Genomic DNA, 22455 nt, shown 5'->3' with positions numbered 1-22455 from the left:
CTCGTTTCAGCAATTTGCAGGAATTCGTGTGGTGATGGGTTTTGTTCACGACCAAACATATGTACGTGCCCGACTGGTCAGATTGCACCCACCTGTGGTTCAAAATCAAGTAAGTTGATATTGATTTGCTTATGAAAGGATTATTTTTGCTGTAGATGGTTAACTTTTCATTATTAGCCGTAGCACATTTGGTTACGCACTCTGCCTCAAATCAGAATGGTTCAAGGCCAGGGTTTGAAACTTGAATGCCAAAATTTAGGCTGGTTGAGCTGAGTAGGATGACCACATTTTGTCCTCTTGGGTTGGAGTACTAAGGCTCAATCTGCCGCCTTGGATTGAAGTAAAGATTCATTGATGGTGCTTGAAGAGCAGGGTGACCTGTTTCTGTGTTGAAATCAGTCCTCAGTTATTGGCAAGACAATGGAATTCCTACTAAAAAAAATCTAGAAAGTGTAAGCATAGTACTGATTATTCCTTATTAAAGGATGTCAGGATAGCATGGCCGATGGTGCTGCAACATTGCAGCTCCAGGGATCTAGGTTCGATCTAGAACAGTGGTTCTCAACCTTTTTCTTCACTTGCATACCACCTTAAGTAATCCCTTATTAATCACCAAGTACCGATCAATATAGTAAAGAAGCCCTGCTCTAGATATTGGACGATTGTGTGGACTCTACACATTCTCTCCATTGTGTGGATTTTCTCTGATGTCCCACTCTCTCTCTCATCCCAAAGGTCTGCTGGTAGATTAATCGCCCCCTGTAAAGAAGAACAAAATAATCAAATGGTTGATGAGTACATGAGAAAGGAAAAAAATGTGATTTCAAATCCTAGAATCTGGAACAGAAAACGTATTGTTGGGGAAAGGAACTCAGTGCGGCAGGGAGTATCCGCGGAGGGAAAGAGATAGTTAATGTTTTGTATCGAGACTCTGCATCAGGACTGGAAGTGTAAAGGAGAAATGACCAGTATTTCTTTTTGGTTGAAAAAAAGCTGAGGCAGGAACTGGGAAGTGATAGATTGGTGTATCCAGGGTGGGGATGGGTTGATGGGCAGAAAGATGAAAATGGTAACTGAGGGTCAGATGATGTGGGGATGACAAATGGCTGTTGATATGGCATCTGATAAGATATTAACTTGATAAATGGAACCAGATTAGATGAGAAAGGTGGGCAAATGGCAATAGTGGGGAAAGTATATTGGTGATGGGACCAGCTGGGGAAAGGGAAAGAAACTGAATAATGTGGCAGGCATACGGTTGGGGAATGAAAACCTGGGTGACCCAAAAAGAGAGAGAAAAGAACTGAGGGTGAAAGCTGTCTGAAATTAGAGAGTTCGATGTTCATGACATTTGGTTGTAGAATATCCAAGTGCAATATGAGGCACTGTTCCTCCAGTTTGCATTTTTTTTTCCCCTCACCATGTCAATGGAGAAGACACACCAGTTGGTGTGGGAAATGTGGAGAGAACATAAAATAGTTTGTAATTAGGAGCTCTAGATTGTCACTGCAGGCAGAGCAGAGGTTCTGGGAAAGAAGTCACCGCATCTATGCTTGGAGTTGCTAATGCTGAGGAAGCCAAAATGAGGGCACCAGCTATTACAGCTGAGATTGGAGAAGATGTATGTGAATCTTTTCCTCACCTGGAAGGTCTCTTTAGATTCTCGTGTGGAGATGAGGTATTGAACCCACTATAATTGCAGGGAAAATGTCTGGGATTAATAGGGTGGCATGTGAACTAGGGAGTCAGTGGTCCCAGTGGCAAACTGACAAGTGGGGAGAAATGTGGGATTGCATTGCAGAAGTGTCAAAATGATTTGTTGGATGCGGAGGCTGATTGGGTGAAAGGCAAGGAATGAAAAGGTTGAGAGGGTAAAAGACCAGGTGGGTAACCAGGAGGAAAAGGAGTGTTGGATATGAGAGATAGAAGGATGAAGTGAGAAGGAAGGATTCCTTGATAAATGGAAGAGACTTAATTGAATAGGTACTGGGAAAATAGGAGAGATGGGGGAATGGGACTAATGGGCCTGCTTAGAAAGATAGCATGGTGAAATGGCATCTCTCTATGTTGCAATATGTAAGTAGGTAAAATTGAAATTTTTAGAAACAAAAGAACAGCAGATGCTGGGCTCTTAAGAAGATGAGGAACTGTGTAATAACTCAGCAGGTCGGGCAGTATCCTTTGGTGGGGAATAGTCAATTTTTCCACCATGATACCCTTTTTCAAGCCTAAATTGGGAACAGCAACCATAAAAGTGGGATGGGGTTAGAAAAGGGCTAAGAAGATGGGATAATCGGAAAAAAGGTGGGAGAGGGGGGTGGTCAGGTAATGGAGGAGACAACTGTGGGGAAATCTTGTTTGACCAAACTCTGTAAAGCCTTTGAGCAGCTAGAGAGAGCAAACCAGGATAGTGCAATAGATAGGAATTTATCTGGGTTTCCAGAAGGCCGAGGTAGATTAGAGTACGCCATGTCAGAATTATTGGAATGAATTCCAAATTGGCTGCAGAGGAAGTAGCTGATAAAGATGAAAGTTATTTAGGGTGGGAGGATGTGGATTAGTTCTAGCATAACTAATTGTTCTGGCATTACTTATGGTAATGATTATTTAGATTTTGGAATTGAAAACATTTTCTACATTAATAATCCAAATGCAAGAGGTGGGATTCATCAACAAAAAATTAATAATTCTAAGTTTATTAATGACTTGAGAGATTGTGTATATAGACGTAGGCAAATGAATTCAAGCATAAGTATAAGGTATTACATTTTGTAAGCAAAAAGAAGGTTGCTTGCTTCGATATTCTAATTTGATTCCACAATAAAAGATCCGAGTGAATATTTAAAAGAAGCAGCAGCGACTAATGTTCATTTAAAAAGAAAACAATCACTAGAGAGAGGGAATAGAAGAATAGTGTTTGTGCCAAACTTTTAGGGAACTTTAAGGGAACACATGGTACTAAGCATTGTTTTGGTCAGTATGTGAGAGGTGATGAATTTAAAAAAAAACAAAGTTATTGTTGTAAATGGATAATCTGGATTGATTTGTTTTCTTTGACAAAAGGAGAGCCTAATGGAAGTCTTTAAATTTTTTTTTGTTCATTCAAGGGTCGTTGATGTTATTGGTATTAACATGGTCGTGAATTACCACCTTGAATCACTGCAGTAAACACTATTGGGTAGGGAATTCCGTAATTTGGAATAGCAATATAATGTAACTTGCAGGAAACTTGGAGGTGGTTTTCCCATGGTCCAGTGTTGGTAGATTTCTGATTTTGGAAGTATAGGCAATGCAAAGAAGTGACCCTTTGCAGAGCTTAGAAAGGACTGGAGGCATTTAAGGGAAAATGCTTAAGCATGAGAAAGGAGAAGGTTACTCAGAAAGTTAGATGAAAACAGATGGAAGGGGGAGTTACTCTTTGGAATTTTAGTTGTCACAATGCAGGAGGACATGGTTGTGCTGCAGAGGATAATCTGCTATTTTGCCTGGCTTGGTGAGATTGGATAGGCTAGATTTGTCATTTGTTTTCCTTGGAGCAGAGAGAGCAACATAGAGGTATATAAAATTAAGGGTTAAAAAGTAAAAAAAAAAATACTGGTATGTGTGTTTCAGACAATGATGTAGGTTTTAGGAAGGCGTTTAAGGGCGATCGGAGGGGGATCTTTTTTTCACACGCAGGGTGGTTGGAGTCTGGAATGCACTGCCTGAAGAAGTAGTGGAAGGGTTTAAACTTGAAGCACTCCACAAAAGTAACATTTTGATAAATACTTGAATTGCCAAGGCATAAAGACTATGGGCCTAATGCCAATAAATGGGTTAGTATAGCTGGATATAACAATTGTCATGGACAAGAGGGCAGAAGGGCCTGTTTGTGTACTATATGACTCCATGACCTTTAAGTATAAAAGCTGGTAGGGACTGGCAAGGTTGAAAGTTGCTTGTTTCTGTGCAATATATTCTTTAAATTCTGCAACATGAGGTTTGCTTTAAATTGGTCAATACTTGACCTTGGTTTACTGCTACCTCCTGGTGTTGAGAAAAGAAACTGTTGTATGACTGAAACCCAAGTTCCCATAGCATTATTGCAAGAGGTTGGGCACTGCCTTGTGCACACTTCATCCTGAACATATATTTTAATGGTATTTGAATATGTATCATTTGTTCTACATTATTGCAAGAATGTTATTACTTGGCTGTACAATTTCATCTTTTCAGAATATTTTTGATAACTCAAGCATGCAGGGATATTTTGTAGTTAAATGCACAGTATAAATTAGAGGACTGTCTGGTACAGAACCGCGACCAATCTGTACTATGACTGGTACAGAATTATTTGCCTCAATCGCGGCCAATCTGTACTAGTCCTGATCCTGAGTAGTTGCAATTTTTTTGATACCTGACCTAACTAAAACAGGTAGAATTTTGGAGAAAAGTTAGAAAAAAACTTTTTGTGTTGCACATATATTGATTGATTATGGTCAAGAAAGGGTGGGAGGGGGGCACATAAAGACTAGTATAGCATAACACAGCTTGTCCTTCCCTCAATCTGAATATTTTGTTAGCAAATACACCTGAACTGAACGAAATGCATATAAATAGCTTGTATTGCGGCTGAATCAGCCCTAATTTAATGCACGTTTTTATACTTCCCCCTCCAAATTGAGTTTGAGCAATGTAATCTAATTCCTTGTGAGAAAATTGCCTCCAATCGGTCATTAATTTGAAATTTCACTGAAGTCCCAAGATGCTGAAAGTGGTCTATGATTGTTATATTTTTAACACTGGTAATACTAGGAGTGGGTGTAATCAAGAACTTGCAAGGTAATGATCCTGTTACAGAAAATAATTTGCAGACGTTTAATAGGCTTCCTAGGTATGAAGCACATTTTATATTCTGATTTTGTGAAATTGCCAACATTTTGTCGTTTTTAGTATGTATTTAATGAAACATTGTTTTATGCATTGCAAAATGTGACAGTACAGATTCTATCACCAATGTGTATATGTAGCGTAGGATGACTGTGATTGGCTGAGAGCGTAGCCACGCCTACTGGCAGGTCATAAAGGATTGCTCCTAGCCAGACCAGGTCATTCTGGACTGGTCGACGTACATGTGATGCGCTGCAGTCTTCTAGTTAATAAAAGCCTTGGTTTGGATCATCAAGCCTTCGATTCTTTCGACGCGCTCGACACAAACCATGTAACAATTTGCATTATTTTAGTTAAGACCAATGAAGTGATCTCACAAACTGTTGATTTTGTTACTTTGCTAAACAGGAAATGGTGAAGTTTCATTTTTTAAAATATTGCCTATGGTTTTGTTGGGAACATTTATGTTTATATAAACAGTACTTCTTTTGAACCCAAGAAATGGCTTTTTTTTTTGCTACAGCATAATGGAGAAGGAATGCACTGATGTAGGAAAATGTTTTGGCAGGAGCACGTCAGTTGGAATTTGGCGAGGCAGATTAGATCTGCATTTACGCTATGTGAGTCTTCACTGTCTGCTGTTTGTTTCGTAGCCTTGGGATAGATGCACCATAATTTGTGCAATCCATAATCACCCTAATTTCTTTCTTGATAAATCATACTGTTGAAAGTCTATATTTTCCTTGATTTTGGAACATGAAGTTTATATATTAAAAAAATTGATGGAAAATCTGGATCTTGCAAATTGATATACAAGTGGTTGTGAATGATAGTAAAGGGAAGTGCAATTTGGTTAGACTGCTTAAATGAGTTGCAAGGACTCTGCAACAGTTGCTTTTTGAAGTTTTGGATATGTTATTCTCCATACAAAAGATAGTTAAATATTAAAATATATATCTAGAGTTGTAAGAGTACATTTTTTCTGATTTATTACAGCAGGTATGGATTTAAAGTGTGTGTAAATTTAGTGGTTAAGAAATCCTGAATAATCAAACCAGGATTAAGGAAGCATTTTAGTCATTACTTAAAATCTTTTCAAAATTTCAAAGTTTTCTATCTGCCTTTTACCCCACTGTGGCATAATTATTTTCTCTTCAGTAAGGTTTACAAGCATGTAGTCAAGAGCATCTTTGCAGCCTTTTTCGGTCAATCTATGGCCACTTACTAAGAAGTGCTGAAATTGTAGCTAAAGTGGAGTTTATATCAGTTTTCCTTATCCTTTCAGAAAATAAAATATTACAGCATTATATTGTGGCCATTGAACCCACAATATAACGGTTGGCGTAGCAGTTAGTGCAACGCCTTTACAGTGCCAGCGATCGGGACCGGACCTGGGTTCGAATCCCATGCTATCTGTAAGGAGTTTGTACTTCCTCCCCATGTCTGTGAGGGTTTTCTCCGGGGACTCTGGTTTCCTCCCACCGTTCAAAGAAAGTACTGGGAGTGTAGGTTAATGGGGTGTAAATTGGGCAGCATGGATTTGTAGTCAGAAATGGCCTGTTACAATGTTCTATGTCTAAATTTTTAAAATGTAAATAACCCTACTCTAATCCTTCATTACCTCACACCCATAAGCTTTTTCTTTTATCCATGTGCCTACCTAAGGGTCTTGTAAATGTCCCTATTGTACCATCCCCCCCCCCCCCCCACTACTTCTCCACTCATCTGAAACAAATGTCCTATGGCGATTGTCGCCCTAGGAAAACGATCCTGATGGCCCATCCTATCTGTGCCCCATAATCTTGTATACCTCTAAATAAGTCGCCTATCATCCTAGGTCCCCTAAAGAGAAAAGTCTAAGCTTGGACAGTCTTGCTTCATAAGAGATGTTCTTCAATCCAGGCAATATCCTGGTAAATTTCTGCTCTTTCTCTAAAGTGTATCCTTCCTGTAACTGGGTGACCAGAACTGAACACCATACTCCAAATGTGGTCTAAACAGAGTTTTATAGAGCTGCAGCGTTACCTTGGGTCTTAAACTCAGTTGCATGCCTTCTTAACCACCCATCTCAATCAACTGAGGGATCTATGGACAGATGCCAAGATCTTTGTTCCTTCACACTATCAAGAACCCTTAATTAGACAGAATTAAGCTTTATTCAGTGAAAGCAATAACATACAGTACTTTTGAAAACTGTAAGAACTGTTACTATTTGATCCTAAGATTTATTTGAAAGTTGACAAAACTTTGTGCGTATCTTAGTAATTATATCATGTGTTGTTTCAATCTTTCTCAATTTTTTTCTCAAGAGTTAACACTTGATTTTTAACTTTTTTCTGATATGCAGTTAAATCTTCATCAGCCATCAACTCCCTGATTTTAAAAATGAAAGTGTAGATGTGGTCATATTTTTATAACATTGACTTGCTAAAGCCTAAGGCAACAACTGTTTATGTTTTTCTAATCATGTAAAATGGAAACATCCGTGTTTATTTTTGAAGCCTGCCTGGCTTTTTAAATGTACATGTTTATAAATTTTATCAATGTAGTTTATCATGTTCCTTAGAAGCAAAATTTTCAAGCTTGTCTTCTGTTATAGTGGCTTTGTATACATAGAATAGTACAGGTTCTTGGGCTCATGAATCTGCTCCATGATCAACCTTGCTGCTTCCTCTCTCACCACCCATAACTCTCCAATTTTATTGCATCCATGTGCTAGTTCACAGATGATGTCAGGAATCCTTGGACATACCTGACAAATTCTATCCCATCTAATCCTCTTGCACTGAGAAGGTGCCAATCAATATTAGGGAAGTTGAATTCACCCATGACAACAGTCTTGTATTTTTTGCAAAATCTTCCTGCTTATCATCTCAGTACCCCTGAAGCTGTTGAAGGCCTTTTGAATACTGTACTTCCAATAGAGTGGCTGCTTCCTTCTTCTTTCTGACCCACCCACACTGACTCCGTAGACATCCCTCCATGATGTTTCCCTTTCTCTGCACCTGTAATACTATCCTTCTCCTCTCTTTTACCTTCCTCTCTATCTATTTTGAAATACTGCATTCAAAACACCGGAACTTTATGCAATCAATCCTGCTCTTGTGCCAGCCAAGTCTACCTAACGGTCACAATACTGTGATTCTTTTCGCATTAAAGTAAACACATTTAAGCCCATACAACTGACTGCGTTTATGTCCTATCCACCACCTGTTTTTCCTCATGGTCTCACTGAACATTGTATCTACCAACTATTCCACCATCTAACCCAGTGATCTTCAAACTTTTTCTTTCCACTCACATGCCACTTTCAGTCATCTTTTACTATCACAGAGGGATTACTTAAGGTGGAAAGAAAAAGTTTGAAAACCACTGCTTTAGTCGTCCCTAATTGACTCGTTATGTGCACAGTTTCATAACTCCAAAGGAAATGGGCTAATGACAATTTTTCTCAAGTAAATTATTTCATTAACAATGGGGTCTAGAGCAGTCATTCTCAATTTTATTTTCACTCACCACTTTAAGTCATCCCTTATTAATCACAGAGCACCTATGAAATAGGGATGACTTAAAGTGGTATGTGAGTGGAAATAAAAACATTTGAAAACCACTGATCTCACCAGCACCTTGTCAATCCAGTTTAATTCCTCCCCAACAGCTCTAGCAAACTAGCCAGTAAAGATATTGGTCCTTCTGGAGTTCATTTATTTTGTACTGGTCTTCCTCAGTGATCCACAAACCTGAAACCTTGTCCCCTGCAGCAGTTCTTGGGTCATGCATTCATTTGCCATATCTTCTTGTTCTTGCCCTCACCAGCACATGACACAGGCAGCAAGCCAGAGATTACTACCCTTATGATCTTTATTTTTTGCCTTCTTTCCTAATTCCCTATATTCACTCTTTAGGACCTCATCTCTTTTCCTATCTCTATCGTTGGTACCAACATGTACCACGACTTCTGGCTGCTCGCCCTCTCTCTCAAGAATGTCGTGGACTCGGTGCAAGATGTCTCTGATCCTGGCTTCTCGGAGGTAATGTACTATCTGGGAGTATTGATCTTCTGTCCGTTCACCCAACCATTCAATCTCCTCACCCTTTCCCTTCTGAGCCATTAGATTTGCTACCTTTTGTGTTGGTTGGCTTTCATTCTCATAACTTGTAATTGCTGATTTAAGTTTGTATCTTACTGCTTGTTAGTTTATCATCCATGAGGATGATGAAATGGTTTTCTTATTAGTTATCCTAAATTGTACTTGTAACTGTTTTTATTGCAGTCCAGCAGTGCAACATTAGATGCATGAATGGCGGCTCTTGTGCTGAGGATCATTGTATTTGTCAGAAGGGATACATTGGGACTCACTGTGGGCAGCGTGAGTATTACTTTGGACTTCAAGTAAGATCATGGGGGTATCTGACAGATGTTTTCGCTGTAAAAAGGAAATGGGAACAACAATTCATGCAATCTGGACATGTGAGAAAGGAAAAAATTTTGGGAAGATCTAAACCAGATATTAAATAAAATCACAGAAAGCAATATACCAAAAAACCCAGAGATCTTCCTCCTAAGTAACATAAAAAACAAAGAATTTGGACTTGATTTGGATGGTGCACAAAAAAGATTTGTTCGGATAGCCCTAGCTGTAGCAAAAAAATGTATTATGTCAGCCTGGAAATTAGAAGATAACTTGAGAATACAACAATGGTATATAGAAATGAATAAATGTATTCCATTAGAAAAAAATAACATATAATATAAGAAATAATATTACAATATTTGAACAAATATGGGAGCCATACATGAAACACAATAGAGAAAACCGACCGGGGACATCTACCACCTAAAATGACAGAAGGAGAAGGGAATGAAAAGAATTGACTCAGTGGAATTTCTTGTTTATTTTTATTGAGTGACAACATTGTTTGATGGGTTTAATGTATCTTAGATTCTGAACTTTAAATGAATGGGAGGGGAGGTAGGGAGGGTGGGATGGGAAGAGGGAGGGGGGGAGAAAACGACACTGTATATATTTGAAAAGGAAAATATGTATCTTGATCAATGTGGTTTATAGTGTAAAAAATAAAAAGTAAGATTATGGGGGGGAGACACTTCTGAAGAGCAGTTCTAAATCATTATCTACTACCTCAGCATGCCCTCCTATAGATACAAGATGCAGAAATATTTTGGAGAAAAAAAACTAATTACAGTATTACGTGGACCATTTGCTAACTTGCATATACTATATGCCAACAGCTATTCTTTATACACTTGTTTTGTCTAATTTACTTTCTAATATTTTTCCATGTAATATAGTTCGACATCTTGTGTTTCTGTCATTGCTCTTTTCTGTAGGGAACAACTGTAAAATGCAGGATTTTATAGAACGGACTAGGCTATAATGACTTTTTCTTGCCTGCTAATGTGGGAACTTTATCTTTAATGAATGTACAAAACATGTTCCCATTGTACAATATAAGAGCTCAAAGCGTATTGGGGGGCCTGCTATTGCTTAAGCATTTGTTTGGACTTTCAGTTTCAATCATTGGGTTCCCAAATGAACTTGAATATTAATATTCAACTCTAATTGTTGGTGTGAATTTTTGGAGAACTCATTTCTTAGCATTTTAGTTTGCAGTTAAGATTTTGGCATTACTTTTGGTCCACATTGTAAACTCAAATTAAGAAAACATCAGTCAAATGCCAGTTTGGACTGCCAACACACATTTATACCCCCTTTTCGCAAAATAATATTTTAGACTATTATGCAAATTATCCATGAATAATTTCATATTAATACTATTATATTCTTAAATCGATCTCTGGCAACTTTAATTACTTTTTCTTTATATGCTTCATTATTTGACTTATTGTAACAGTGCATCAGACACCACTGTTTCTGTTTATTATTTCACTCCCCGCTGTATGAGTTGACTCGGTTGGATTGCATGCCAAGCAAAGCTTTTTATTGTAACTTGGTTCAAGCAATTCAATTCCGTGTTTTTGAAGTACTTGCAAGTATAAATGAAAATCACTTTTTTTTTTATTATGAAGGACAGTCAGTAAAACACAATGCATTGCCTGTGATTAAACATTACTCTTTTTTTAAATTACTGTCTTGAACTATGTATTATTAATGTAAACTGTGCATTATCAACTAGAAAATACAAGGCTGTTCATACTTTGCTTCCCTAATGAAACATTACGTTTAACATTTTGGAAAACATTCATGGTTGAGGTATGCAAACATTAATTTGTCTGTAAGGTGATGTAGATTATAAACAGTCACTAATTCTAAAATGTATGTTTTTCAGCTGTCTGTGAGAAAGGTTGCTTGAATAACGGAAGATGTGTTGCACCCAATCGTTGTGCTTGTACATATGGATTTACAGGAGCTCGATGCGAAAGAGGTAAAAACACTTTCATGCAATAACCAACTTTTTTTTTAAAAAAAAAAAGCATTTTATTTAATTTTTTTTTTTACTAGCTGCTGTGTTATAATTATTGATTAACTTGGATTTGGCGATATTCGTTTCTGTTTTTGATTAAAATATTTTATATCTAGAATTACACCAGTACTATTGGAGCAATTGAAATAATATGGATAGAAGCAATTGGAATGATAGTTGGAGGCATTAGGCTGTGAGGAAATGTGTCTATTTGAATAAAATTATGGTATAATTGAGTTGCTCTATTTTGCATTTATAAAGGCATAAATGCCCTAATTTTGCTTTGGTCCAAGGTCAAAGGTATCTCTATTAAAGATGGTGAATCACTGTTGATTAGTTGCATCATTTGTTGAAATTAACTAGAGGAATCATGATTTTTTTTCCATAAAATCCAATAAAGGCTAGACAGCTTTGAAAAATGAATCGAGTGCTCCACAACCCTTCTTTCTATCAGTCTGGATACTTGAAATTGATTTTTTTTAACCCTTTAGACTCTTTGACCTGGTTTTGCAGGACTACCAACAAGCGCATATACTCAGTGTCCAGGTTTTGGTGGACAGTCAATAAATGCATAAACTCTGTGTCCCCACTTTCTGGGACTGGTTTCATACCTAACCACCAGATGGTTTGTACTGGTGTTCATACTGTAGTCTACCCATGGACCCAGTCCGGACTATATGTTATGAAAGGTTAAAAATGGCTGGAGTTCAAAGGGTTAAAAGATTCCTGTGAAATATGAATACAACCTTATTAAGTGTGAGCTCTGAATATTAGCAATCTTCTTTATCAGGATGCTTCATTTTTAGTTGAAACGATAAAAAGGGGTACACAACAGTGCGATTGGGATATATAAAGTATGTTGGAAATGACATGACTGATTTTTAAAAAAATTATGATCCTGAGCATATATGGAATGAGGAACAAGAGGAAGGCAAGAATGTTAGGTTTCTTCAAAAACACTTTGATAGCTTCATGGATGGGAGGGGTTTGGAGGAATAGGCCTAACGCAGACAAGTGGGACTAAAGCAGGAGTGCACTTTGTTCAGCATTGTTTACACTGGGCCTGTTTCTGTGCTTTGATTTTAACAGACAGCAAGACGATAATAAATTTGCAAATAAAGAGTTTGTAGCAACCTTCATTTAATCTCATATATTAATCTCCCTATATTCCTAACAAATCCCTTCCAGATTCTATCACTCAACAAGTGGATTATTTCATAATCTGTTACTCAACATATTCAAACTTCTTACAACGTTGAAGGTGATGATTGTATCACTATTCCATCGTAACAGCCAAAGGATCTGTTCAAGATACTTAAACCATGGTGAGCGTAGATAGAGAAATGTTCCTATTGTTGGATGGATCAGGAACTAGGAGGCATAGAATAATTATCAAAGGGTTGAAAAGTGACATAATATTTTTGTCTGGTGAATGGAGTTAAGAATGTACTGCCAGGATAGCAGTGGAAGCAGGTTCAGTTATTCAGAAAAGAGCTGGTTAAGTATTTTGAAATAAAATGATTTTACAGGGAGAGGCTGGGACAGTGGGGCTGGCTGGATTGCTCTTGCATATACGGGTACAACTCACTCTTGTCTCCTGCTGTGAATTTCATTCAAGAACTCTTTTTTTTCTGTTTTATGAATGCAGTACTCTGGTATTCAGTACCCATTCGACGCTTATCAAAATTCTGGCATGCATTCTTAGTGAGATGTGACATGATTAAATGCCTTTGAGTGATGTATCACAGTAAATTACTTCAAGATGGTACAGTGGCAAAGATGAAAAGATCTTCCCTTTTTACCAGCTATTTTTAATGTGGATCAATAGAATAATGTGCATCTCAAAAGTGGGCAACAGTTCCAGCTTCACTAAATACCTAACAATTATTTTTTATGGAGGGAGTCATCCTTGTTGGAAAATTGCATTTTGATTCTTGTTATTTGATGTTTAAAATATCTCATCTCTGAAGGAAATGTAAAGAAAACTATTTAACTGAAGTATTACTTGTATACGTGGTGAGGATTATCATTGCTAACAAATAAATCACTGCACCATGGCAGTGAGCAGCTGTCCCAGGGCTAATGCATCATCAGCTAATTACAACATTAAGTCATTGATTGAATCCACAGTATGTAGTGCGTATGGTAGAGAGAATGTTAGTTGCATGGGATTTTTATCAATATTAGCAAGATTTTAAAATGCATTCTACGTCGGAAAGCTCAGAGTAATTATCAGTGTACAGTTGGTCTTAATACAAGGTACAAGATCTGCTGGCATTTAATACATAGTAACTACAACATTAATTTCGAGTGCTGTTGACCCACACTTTTTGTAAGTTTTCACATACTTCTATGTTGCTGTTCCGACAGAATTGGTTCTACTTTATACTTCCTAGAGGATGTATAAGTGCACAATCTACAATAATTGACCATAATTGCTGTCACACAAGCTTTGCTTCTTTGGCTTGGCTTGGCGGACGAAGATTTATGGAGGGGTAATGTCCACGTCAGCTGCAGGCTCGTTTGTGGCTGACAAGTCCGATGCGGGACAGGCAGACACGGTTGCAGGGGAAAATTGGTGGGTTGGGGTTGGGTTTTTCCTCCTTTGTCTTTTGACAGTGAGGTGGGCTCTGCTTTGCTAGCATTAGTGGAAAGTACACTGCCAAAGCATGAGAGGGCACCGACTCCTCTGAGCTGACATTGAGGCCGAATGAGTTTGGTTTAAATGAAATATAGCTTTTTGGCAGTCTACAATCAGACTGCTGTTCCTTCATTAGACATCTACCCTGTTTCTTCATACTTGCCAGATCTTGCAGCGCACTTTACAAGTTAATATTATCCATTTAGGCTATTTGACAAAGCCAGCCACATAGTTTATAAGGAGCTTTGGGGAGGTTAGAATCCTTGCATGGTTCCAAACCAACCAGAACAGTGCTGGACCACTGACCAATTGGTGCATGACATTTGGCAGCACCTTTTTTTTTTTTTGCTTCTCACGCACACTGATTCATCTTGTTCCATGTTCTCAGTCTTGGTATCTACATATACAAGCATGTGTAGCTTTTGTAGGGCTTGGCAAAGCTTTCGATGGCTGTGCTGAGAAATTCCAAGCATTCAGTGATGCTTCTGTATTATTAAAGGTGCATTTATAAGTAGTGCGGTTATTGAGATGCTCAGAGCATTGACAGATCTTTAAGTGCATTGAATGATCTCTGATCTTAGTAAGATTACATTTTTTGTTATCACCTAAATATGCTAACGGTACAGTCGCTAGGTTGTTAGTTTTTCATTTGCGCTAAATCCTCTCATTTCTGGGTATATGATATTCACCACAGCGACAAAGACTAAGAAATATTTTAGATGTGCAGAATTGCTCCTTGCTCTTGGGCATTTTGTTGCAATATATGTATTGGATTTCGAAGTGAAACAAATAGCATTCATCTGTTATTTATGTGGAAATTGGCACATTAAGGGTGGTAATTGATTATTGTCCGAGACTGTTCAAATGTGAGGTTTTGTCATCTTGCTCTCTGATTCAGCATTAATCTTATTATTTGTTGTGCATTATTAATAGTGTAGATACTGAAATACCCATTAGACTTTTAATGAAATCCCTAAATACATTGTAGTCCAATTGTAAATGTCCTATTTTGTGTGGTGTGATAAAAGTGGAAGCAATACTGCAATGGCTAACATGGAAGTTTTGCAATTTATTTTGGCAATTTTAAATAAGTTCTGAGAATGTTCAGATAGTTGTGGGCTAATTTGATTCTGCAAGTTGGATGATATGGAATGTATTTGTCCTGATTATCTAAGAAAACATCTACTGGACCTTTGCCATTAGACAGTTGAATTCCGTTCTATTTTATGATTTTTAAGGGAGTACGTTTGCTTCTCACTTAACCAAGTAATTGTGTCTCACTTGTCCACCACCATTAATTATTCAAAACCACAAATGGGAATGTGGAAACTTGGCCATTCAGCCCTCTGATCCTGCTCCATCATTCAGTTTGATCATGGTCGATTCTATGACTTGGTATTCCCAGATCTCACTATTATCTCTTGATAGCTTTTATGGTTAGAAATCTGTCCCTCAAACTTATTGGATTTCACAGCTTTCAGTGGAAGGGAACTCGGATTGAACATTGAAAATGCAAAGAGCAAGGCAAAATACAGGAATAGAAAACATTTTAACCTTCTTTCACCCACCTTCGGTATTCCTTTGCCAAATCCACCTCCAGCTTGGTAATCTATGGTAAGTAAAGTCGAAACCTGTCGCAGATCACTGGGTTTTTTAATTTGGAGGGAGAATTTTTATTTTGTTTTCAAATGTACAAACTTGTTTTACATATTGCAATATCCCGTATAATTTGGTATCTGGCACCTATGTGGATTGGTGGATGCTGGATAAGGGAATTTTCTGGTGGCTTAAGATTGCATTTTGCATGATCGGTGAGCTAATGACAAGCTGCGCCAATTTTAAACTTCCGTATTTTTTTACCTATTTATTTTCCGCGAGGTTTTTGCCACTTGCTTGAATTTCGGATAACTGGGTTTACTGTACTTGATTATTATATCATTGTCTTTGCTGTAGAATAACTTATAATAAACTTGTGGACCACCGGTGGTCTATGGACAACAGGAAAAATACTGCATTAGAACGTTATAATACTCCAAAAGATGTTACACTTGAACATTAAACACTCGGTGTTTGTTTCTTGTTTGTGGCTTGTTTGTTCTTTTATTTATCTGTGGCACTTTTCGGGATAGGTTTTCTTTCAAGGGTACAATATCTCACTGCCCTGTCTAATCATGTAATGCAGGCAGCACAGTTCGATGGTTCCCAGTGAGAAACAGCTTCTCAGTGTGACATTCAATGTCACAGAAGATTTTCCATCTATTTCACTTTGAACAACCTTGTGCTTTGCCCACAGACAAATGTCAAAATGACATTGTCAAAAATCCATTGTCATTCAGAATTACAGAAATTGATATGACTTTACAAGGACTGCCTAAAGAAATCTCTTGGTGCCTGCCCCATTGACCACCGCCAGTGGGCTGATATCGCCTCCAACCGTGCATCTTGGCGCATCACAGTTCGGCGGGCAGCAACCTCCTTTGAAGAAGACCGCAGAGTCCACCTCACTGACAAGGAGGAAACACCCAACCCCAACCCACCAATTTTCCCTTGCAACCGCTGCAACCGTGTCTGCCTGTCCCGCATCGGACTTGTCAGCCACAAATGAGCCTGCAGCTGACGTGGACATTACCCCTCCATAAATCTTCGTCCGCCAAGCCAAAGAAAAGAAAGATTTTCTACATAAGCAATTTCACCTCCATCTATTTGGCGCGCAATTTTTGCCAGGCTTGTTGCTAAAATTTCCTTTGTCTCTGATATCGTCACTGTTTGTCACTGGATTTATTTTAAGGCATACAGCACTGGAACAGGCCAGTTCGGCCCATGAGAGTGTGCCACCTAATTTACATCCAATGAACCTCCACTCACGCAGACACTGGGAGAACGTTCAAACAGGCGGCATGGGATTCGAACCCAAGTCCCTGTCATAAAGGAGTTGCAGTAACCAGTATGCCAACTGATCCATCCTAGATTTTGCTCAAGATTGAGGGGGGGGGGGGGGATCCATTTTAAAATTATGATTAGTTTCAATACACTTCATTTTCATGTGATTTCACAAGTTGTATCAAGAAAAAAAGTTTGAATGCTTTACTGACATTCCAGATCCTTTCTTTTAATTATTAATACATCCAATTGCTCTCCAGCCTCTTGTTAAGTTTAAGTCTGATTCAGATATAGGATTTATTGTCAGAGTTCATACATGAGAAGTATAGAGATTCTAAATGCAAGTAGGCTCTTTCACTTGGATTAGAAGAGATAAATATAAAAGGACATGGATTTAGGATGAATGGGGAAGGTTTAGGGGGAACTTTTTCACTCCAGGTGAGGGCAGTGTGGAATGAGTTGCATCTGATGTGGTAAATGCAGGCTCAATCTTAAGTTTTAAGAATAAATTGGATAGATACATGGATAGGAGGGTTATGGAATGGGTGCAGGTCAGTGGGACTAGTGGTATGATGTTTTCAGCATAGACTAGAAGGGCTGAATGGCAAATTTTTCTGTGCTGTAGTGTTCTATGGCATCTCATACAACCCTGAGATTCTTTTTCATGCAAGCCAGGCAGAATTTACCACTTGTTGACAGTGCAGTGAAAATGTACACAATGCATGCAAACAAATAAAGAAATATAAAGAACTGAGAGGGGAAAAAATGTAGAGTCTTTAAACAAGTCTCTGATTGAGTTTGTGTTTGTGGAGTCTGATGGTGGAGGGGTAGTAGCTGTTCCTGAACCTGATGCCTGATGGTGGTGTGGATCCATGATGATTGCAACTGCTCTCTGATGGCAGAGTTCCTCGCAGATGTTCTTGAAGATGGGATGGGTTGTGTCCATTATCTTTTTCAGGGCTTTACGTTCAGGAGTATTGGTGTCCCCATACCAGACCATGATGCAACCAGTCAGCACACTTTCCACCCTGTGTCGAGATCTCCGCCAACTCGAGGAAGTAGAGGTGCTGACGTGCTTCCTTCACGGTGCCATTAGTGTGTTGGCTCCAGGAAAGATCCTCTGAGATGATGACTTTGCTCACCCTATGATCCCCCACTGGATCCCCCTACTGAAATCAACAATCAGCTGCTTTATTTTGGTGACATTGAGTCCAAGGTTATTGCTAGTGTGCCATTCAGTCAAATTTTCAATCTCCCTCCTGTCTGCTCACTCATCATCCCTTTTTATACAACCCACGACCATGGTCAGCAAATTTCTAGATGGTGTTGTTTTACTGAGCCACATAGTCATAGGTGTAAAGCAAGTAGAGCAGGGGGCGAAGACTGCAATCCTGTTTTGCTTCGGTACTGATGGGATTGTAAATTAGATGTTACTAATCTTTACTGATTGTGGTCTGTAGGTGAGGAGATTAAGGTTCCAATTACAAAGGTGTTGAGTCCCAGGCCTTGGAATTTTCTGATCAGTTTTTGAGGGACGAATAGAAATGTGACATGAGTGTTAGCTCCTGTTTCTGATCCCATGCAGGGTCGGCTATACTGACCAGTCCTTTAATAGGTGTATCCAGATGTCAGCGAAAAAAATCTTATTCAGCCATTCTTTAAAAAAATACCACAGTCCATGTTATTTTTCTGGCTGAAATATTCTACTGACCTAGTGGAGGTTTCAGTTCCTTTGGGGATGGTTTTATTACCTTAACAATCTCTCAGTTTGAGTTTAACAGAGTTGGATTTCCAATTAATTTGGGCCTCCACAGAAATTGACACTTACTATGTTTTTTAGTCTCAAATATTAAGAGCTTCAATAAGTGTTTCCAATTAAACCCATTTTCTTTTAACCTTGTTGCACCTGTTTTAGAGACATTTTAGCTGCTTGATTTGATTATACAAGGCCATAGTTTCTATTGGACAACACAGCCTCTGGCCAACGTGTTTCATTTTGAAGTTGCTTTTCATTTTGCTGTTTGTATATGATACAATATTACCCCAGTAATTCAGTTGCATAAAAATTTCCCCACCCTAAAACAAAAACTTGATTTAACCTGATATGGCATGGTTGGCGTAGCAGTTGGAGCAATGCTATAACAGTGCCAACAACTTGGGTTTGAATCCCAGCGCTGTCTGTAATAAGTTTGTACGTTCTCCTGCGTCATTTTCTCCACGTGTTCTGCAAATTTTGTGGGGTTGTAGGTTAATTTGGGGGTAATTGGGAACACCGGTTTAAATGGCCAGAATTGGCTTCTACTATACTGTAAATATAGTTTTTTTTTAAATTTAAAATGTAAAAAAAAAATTACAGAACAATAGCCCCCTTCTGAGTGTCACCACAACTCAGGAATTTTGAGTTTGTAAAGTTTCTGGAATTAGGTACACTTAACTAATATCAGTCACCTGCAATGCCATCCTTTTCTGATTAAATTTTGTTACTTTAACCCAGAAAGGTCCTATTAGTGGTTGCTTTCTGCAGTGAACTGGTGTGTTGTTCTGATGGCTGGCTCTTCCCTTGGTTCCACCCTCACCTACCCCAATATAAACCCTGGTTTTCCTGCCTTACCTCAGATTCACCTGAGGACAATTGTGTCTACCGGCTATTGATTGAAAGCTCACTTGTCTCTGAGTGCCATGAATCATGTTACGATTGTAATAGCTTAACTTTGAAGCAGGATGGAAGCCCTGTTGAAGCCAGGCATGCTCCAGATTGACCGTCTGTCCCCTGAGGCCGAATTCGCCTACTGGCTGGAGTGCTTCCAGTCCTACCTGATGGCCACACAAAATGAATTCAACTCTGATGGTCTCCCGAGATCTGCACTTCTCTCTCAAGTTGGCCCCAAGGGGTTCGCTGTCATCTGGGACTGTGCTACTTGTGAGTCTGCCATAGAAGGCTTGAAGGCCCGCTATATGAGGCCTCAGAATGACGTGCTGGCGAGGCCTTGACTAGAAAATGCCACTATGAAGCAGCCACGGCCTGGGTGCATGATGAGGAACAAATCCAGGACACCCTTCTGGCAGGAGTGAGGTCGAAGTACGTGAGGCAACAACTGCTAGAGTTGAGAAAGAAAGACTTGGCTAGCACCCTGGAGCTGGCGAAAGCACTCAGACAGGCCCAACTATGACTTCAAGAGCGAAAGCAGCGCCTTTTCAAAGGACCAAGTAATTGGGGCACCAGTGACCCCCTGCAGCTTCAGCGCCAACTGCTGCAGCCATGCATGACCAGGGATGCTACTTTTGTGGACAGGCACAGCACCCCCGCACCCAATGTCCTGCGAAGGATGGCGTGCGCTCAGGATGCGGTAAGTGAAGTGCACTGAGTGAAGGCCTGCAGAGCTAAAGGGAACCCAAAGAGGACAACCATGTGTGACCCCTGAATCGACATTTGATCCATGCTCGAGTCCTGAAATGCTGGCCTCAGCCTCTGTGCTGCTCACTGCCAGCATCTTGCTGTGCTTTGTGGCAAGACCTGCCACCTGAAATAAAGCATCACAGGAAGCAACAGCGGCCTTCTTGCCGTGCCTCGAGGTTGACGTTACCTAGTGCTCCTTTGGATCAAGATGGAGGGCGGCCATCTTGCCATGCTTCGTGGTCGACGCCATCTTGTTTGCCCATGGGCCAAGAGGAGAGAGTTGATGTTGGCATGGGGAGCGATGGGGTTTCCGGAGCACTGGCATCAGTCGTCTTGGATCAGGTAATACCTCACCAATTGAATAACTTGGTGTTGGATATGAGGGTAAACAAACACTTTACTGATTGCTTGGTAGACACTAGCTCCACTGAGAGCTTTATAAACTCTGTGACTACTCTGCGGTACATCTTAAAAGTGTACCCGATGGACTATTGTATTTTCCTAGCTTTGCACTTGGCGACCATCTGGGATATTGTATAGTACCTGTAAAATGGGGAGAATTTTGTAAGTTCTGATTTTATGTGCTGAAGGATTTGTGTGCTTCTGTGTGGCTGGGCCAAGACTTCCTGTGTCACCTTAAAAGGTGATCATGGAGTACTCTGGCCCACTTCCCCTGATCTAACGTGCCCTCTGTTAGACCTCTGGATCCTGAAGACCATGAAGGCCTTCAGGAGTCCCTGGGCTACTTTTCTTAGTACGCCCAGTGGGTCCCTCACTATGAGGATAAAGTCCGCCCCTTCTTAAAATCCACCTCCTTCCCATTATCGGCCAAAGCCCAGGTAGCTCTCGACTACGTTTGGAGCTACATCACAAAATCCACCATGCATGTGGTGGATGAGAATGTACCTTTCCAAGTGGAAAGCAATACCCCTGATGTAGCTCTGGCTGCTACCCTTAACCAAGCTGGCAGGCTAGTTGTCTTTTTTTCCTGCACCCTACAAGGCCATAAGTTTTGGAATCCATCAGGAGAAAGGGGCTCAAGCCATCAGGCACTGGAGGCGTTACCTGACACTGCTCATGTTTATTAATGCAATAAGGGGTAAAATAAAGAATGATAAGATCGCGAGGTGGAGGATTGAACTCTCCACATATAATTATGACATAACATACAGGTCAGGTATTCTCAATGAACCTCCAGATGCCCTGTCAAGAGGAAGCTGTGCCTCTGCACACATTGGCCAGTTGTAGTCACTGCACAATGAGCTTTACCACCTGCATGGCACACAACCTGCCCTACACCATTGAGGATATCTGGGAAATGGCCAGGTCTACGCAGAATGCAAACTGCTCTTCTACCGCCCCAACAAAGTGCACCTGATAAAGGAATCTCGCCCCTTTGAACGACTCAGTGTCGATTTCAAGGGTCCCCTACCACCAACAAAAATGTATACTTTCTCAACATCATCGACGAGTATTCACATTTTCCATTCACCATCCCCTGCCCAGACATGACCACCATCACAGTCATCAGGGCCTTGCACTCTATTTTCACCCTCTTTGGCTATCCCAGCTATATCCATAGTGACTGGGGCTCATCATTTATGAGCGAAGAGCCAGTATCTGCTCATAAGAGGCATTGCCTCAAGCAGGACAACTAGCTACAATCCCTGGGGAAATGGACAAGTTGAAAAAGAGAATGCGACTGTATGGAAGGCTGTGAAATTGGCTCTCTGGTCCAAAGACCTTCCAGACTTATGCTGGCAAGAAGTCCTACCCACGGCACTCCAATCCATAAGGTGGCTCCTCTGCACTGTGATCAGTGCAACTCCCCATGAGCTTATGCTCACATTCCAGAGAAAATGCACATCAGGGACTACTCTCCTGGCTTGGCTAATGGCACTGGGACCAGTCCTGCTGAGAAAGCATGAGAGGAGGAGCAAAACAGACCCCCCTGATTGAGAAAGTGCACCTGCTGCATGCCAACATGGCATACCCTGATGGCAGAGGGGACACCATCTCGATCAGAGACTTGGCACCTGCCAGAGCTGAGGATCCAATGTCACAAATGAGCCAGGAGCTACTAAGTACCCCACCTAGGGTTCTGGACGACACTGCTTGGGAAGTGGTCCAATCCACTCCGTGACCAGAGCCGGAGCCCTTGAGACCCAGTAGCCTTGTACCAGAACGGGTTCAGGATCTTCAAGAAGCCCAAAGTCCTCCAACC

The 22455-nt window shown here is 40.0% G+C and overlaps 1 protein-coding gene across 1 annotated transcript in view; it reads left to right on the top strand.

The window, feature by feature from the left end:
• The window catches only part of LOC138745618 (fibrillin-1-like), a 341681-nt gene that overhangs the window by 7054 nt on the left and 312172 nt on the right, over window positions 1–22455 (top strand). The window contains exons 3-5 of the mRNA XM_069902837.1: window positions 11–109; window positions 9144–9239; window positions 11179–11274. Coding sequence (XP_069758938.1) covers window positions 11–109; window positions 9144–9239; window positions 11179–11274 — 291 coding nt within the window. The remainder of the gene's footprint in view (window positions 1–10; window positions 110–9143; window positions 9240–11178; window positions 11275–22455) is intronic.

The sequence above is a fragment of the Narcine bancroftii genome, chromosome 11 (genome assembly GCF_036971445.1).
Source record: "Narcine bancroftii isolate sNarBan1 chromosome 11, sNarBan1.hap1, whole genome shotgun sequence".
Taxonomy (NCBI): Eukaryota; Metazoa; Chordata; class Chondrichthyes; order Torpediniformes; family Narcinidae; genus Narcine; species Narcine bancroftii.
Note: the sequence above shows the minus strand (reverse complement) of the source record. Positions and strands in the feature narration are given on the sequence as shown.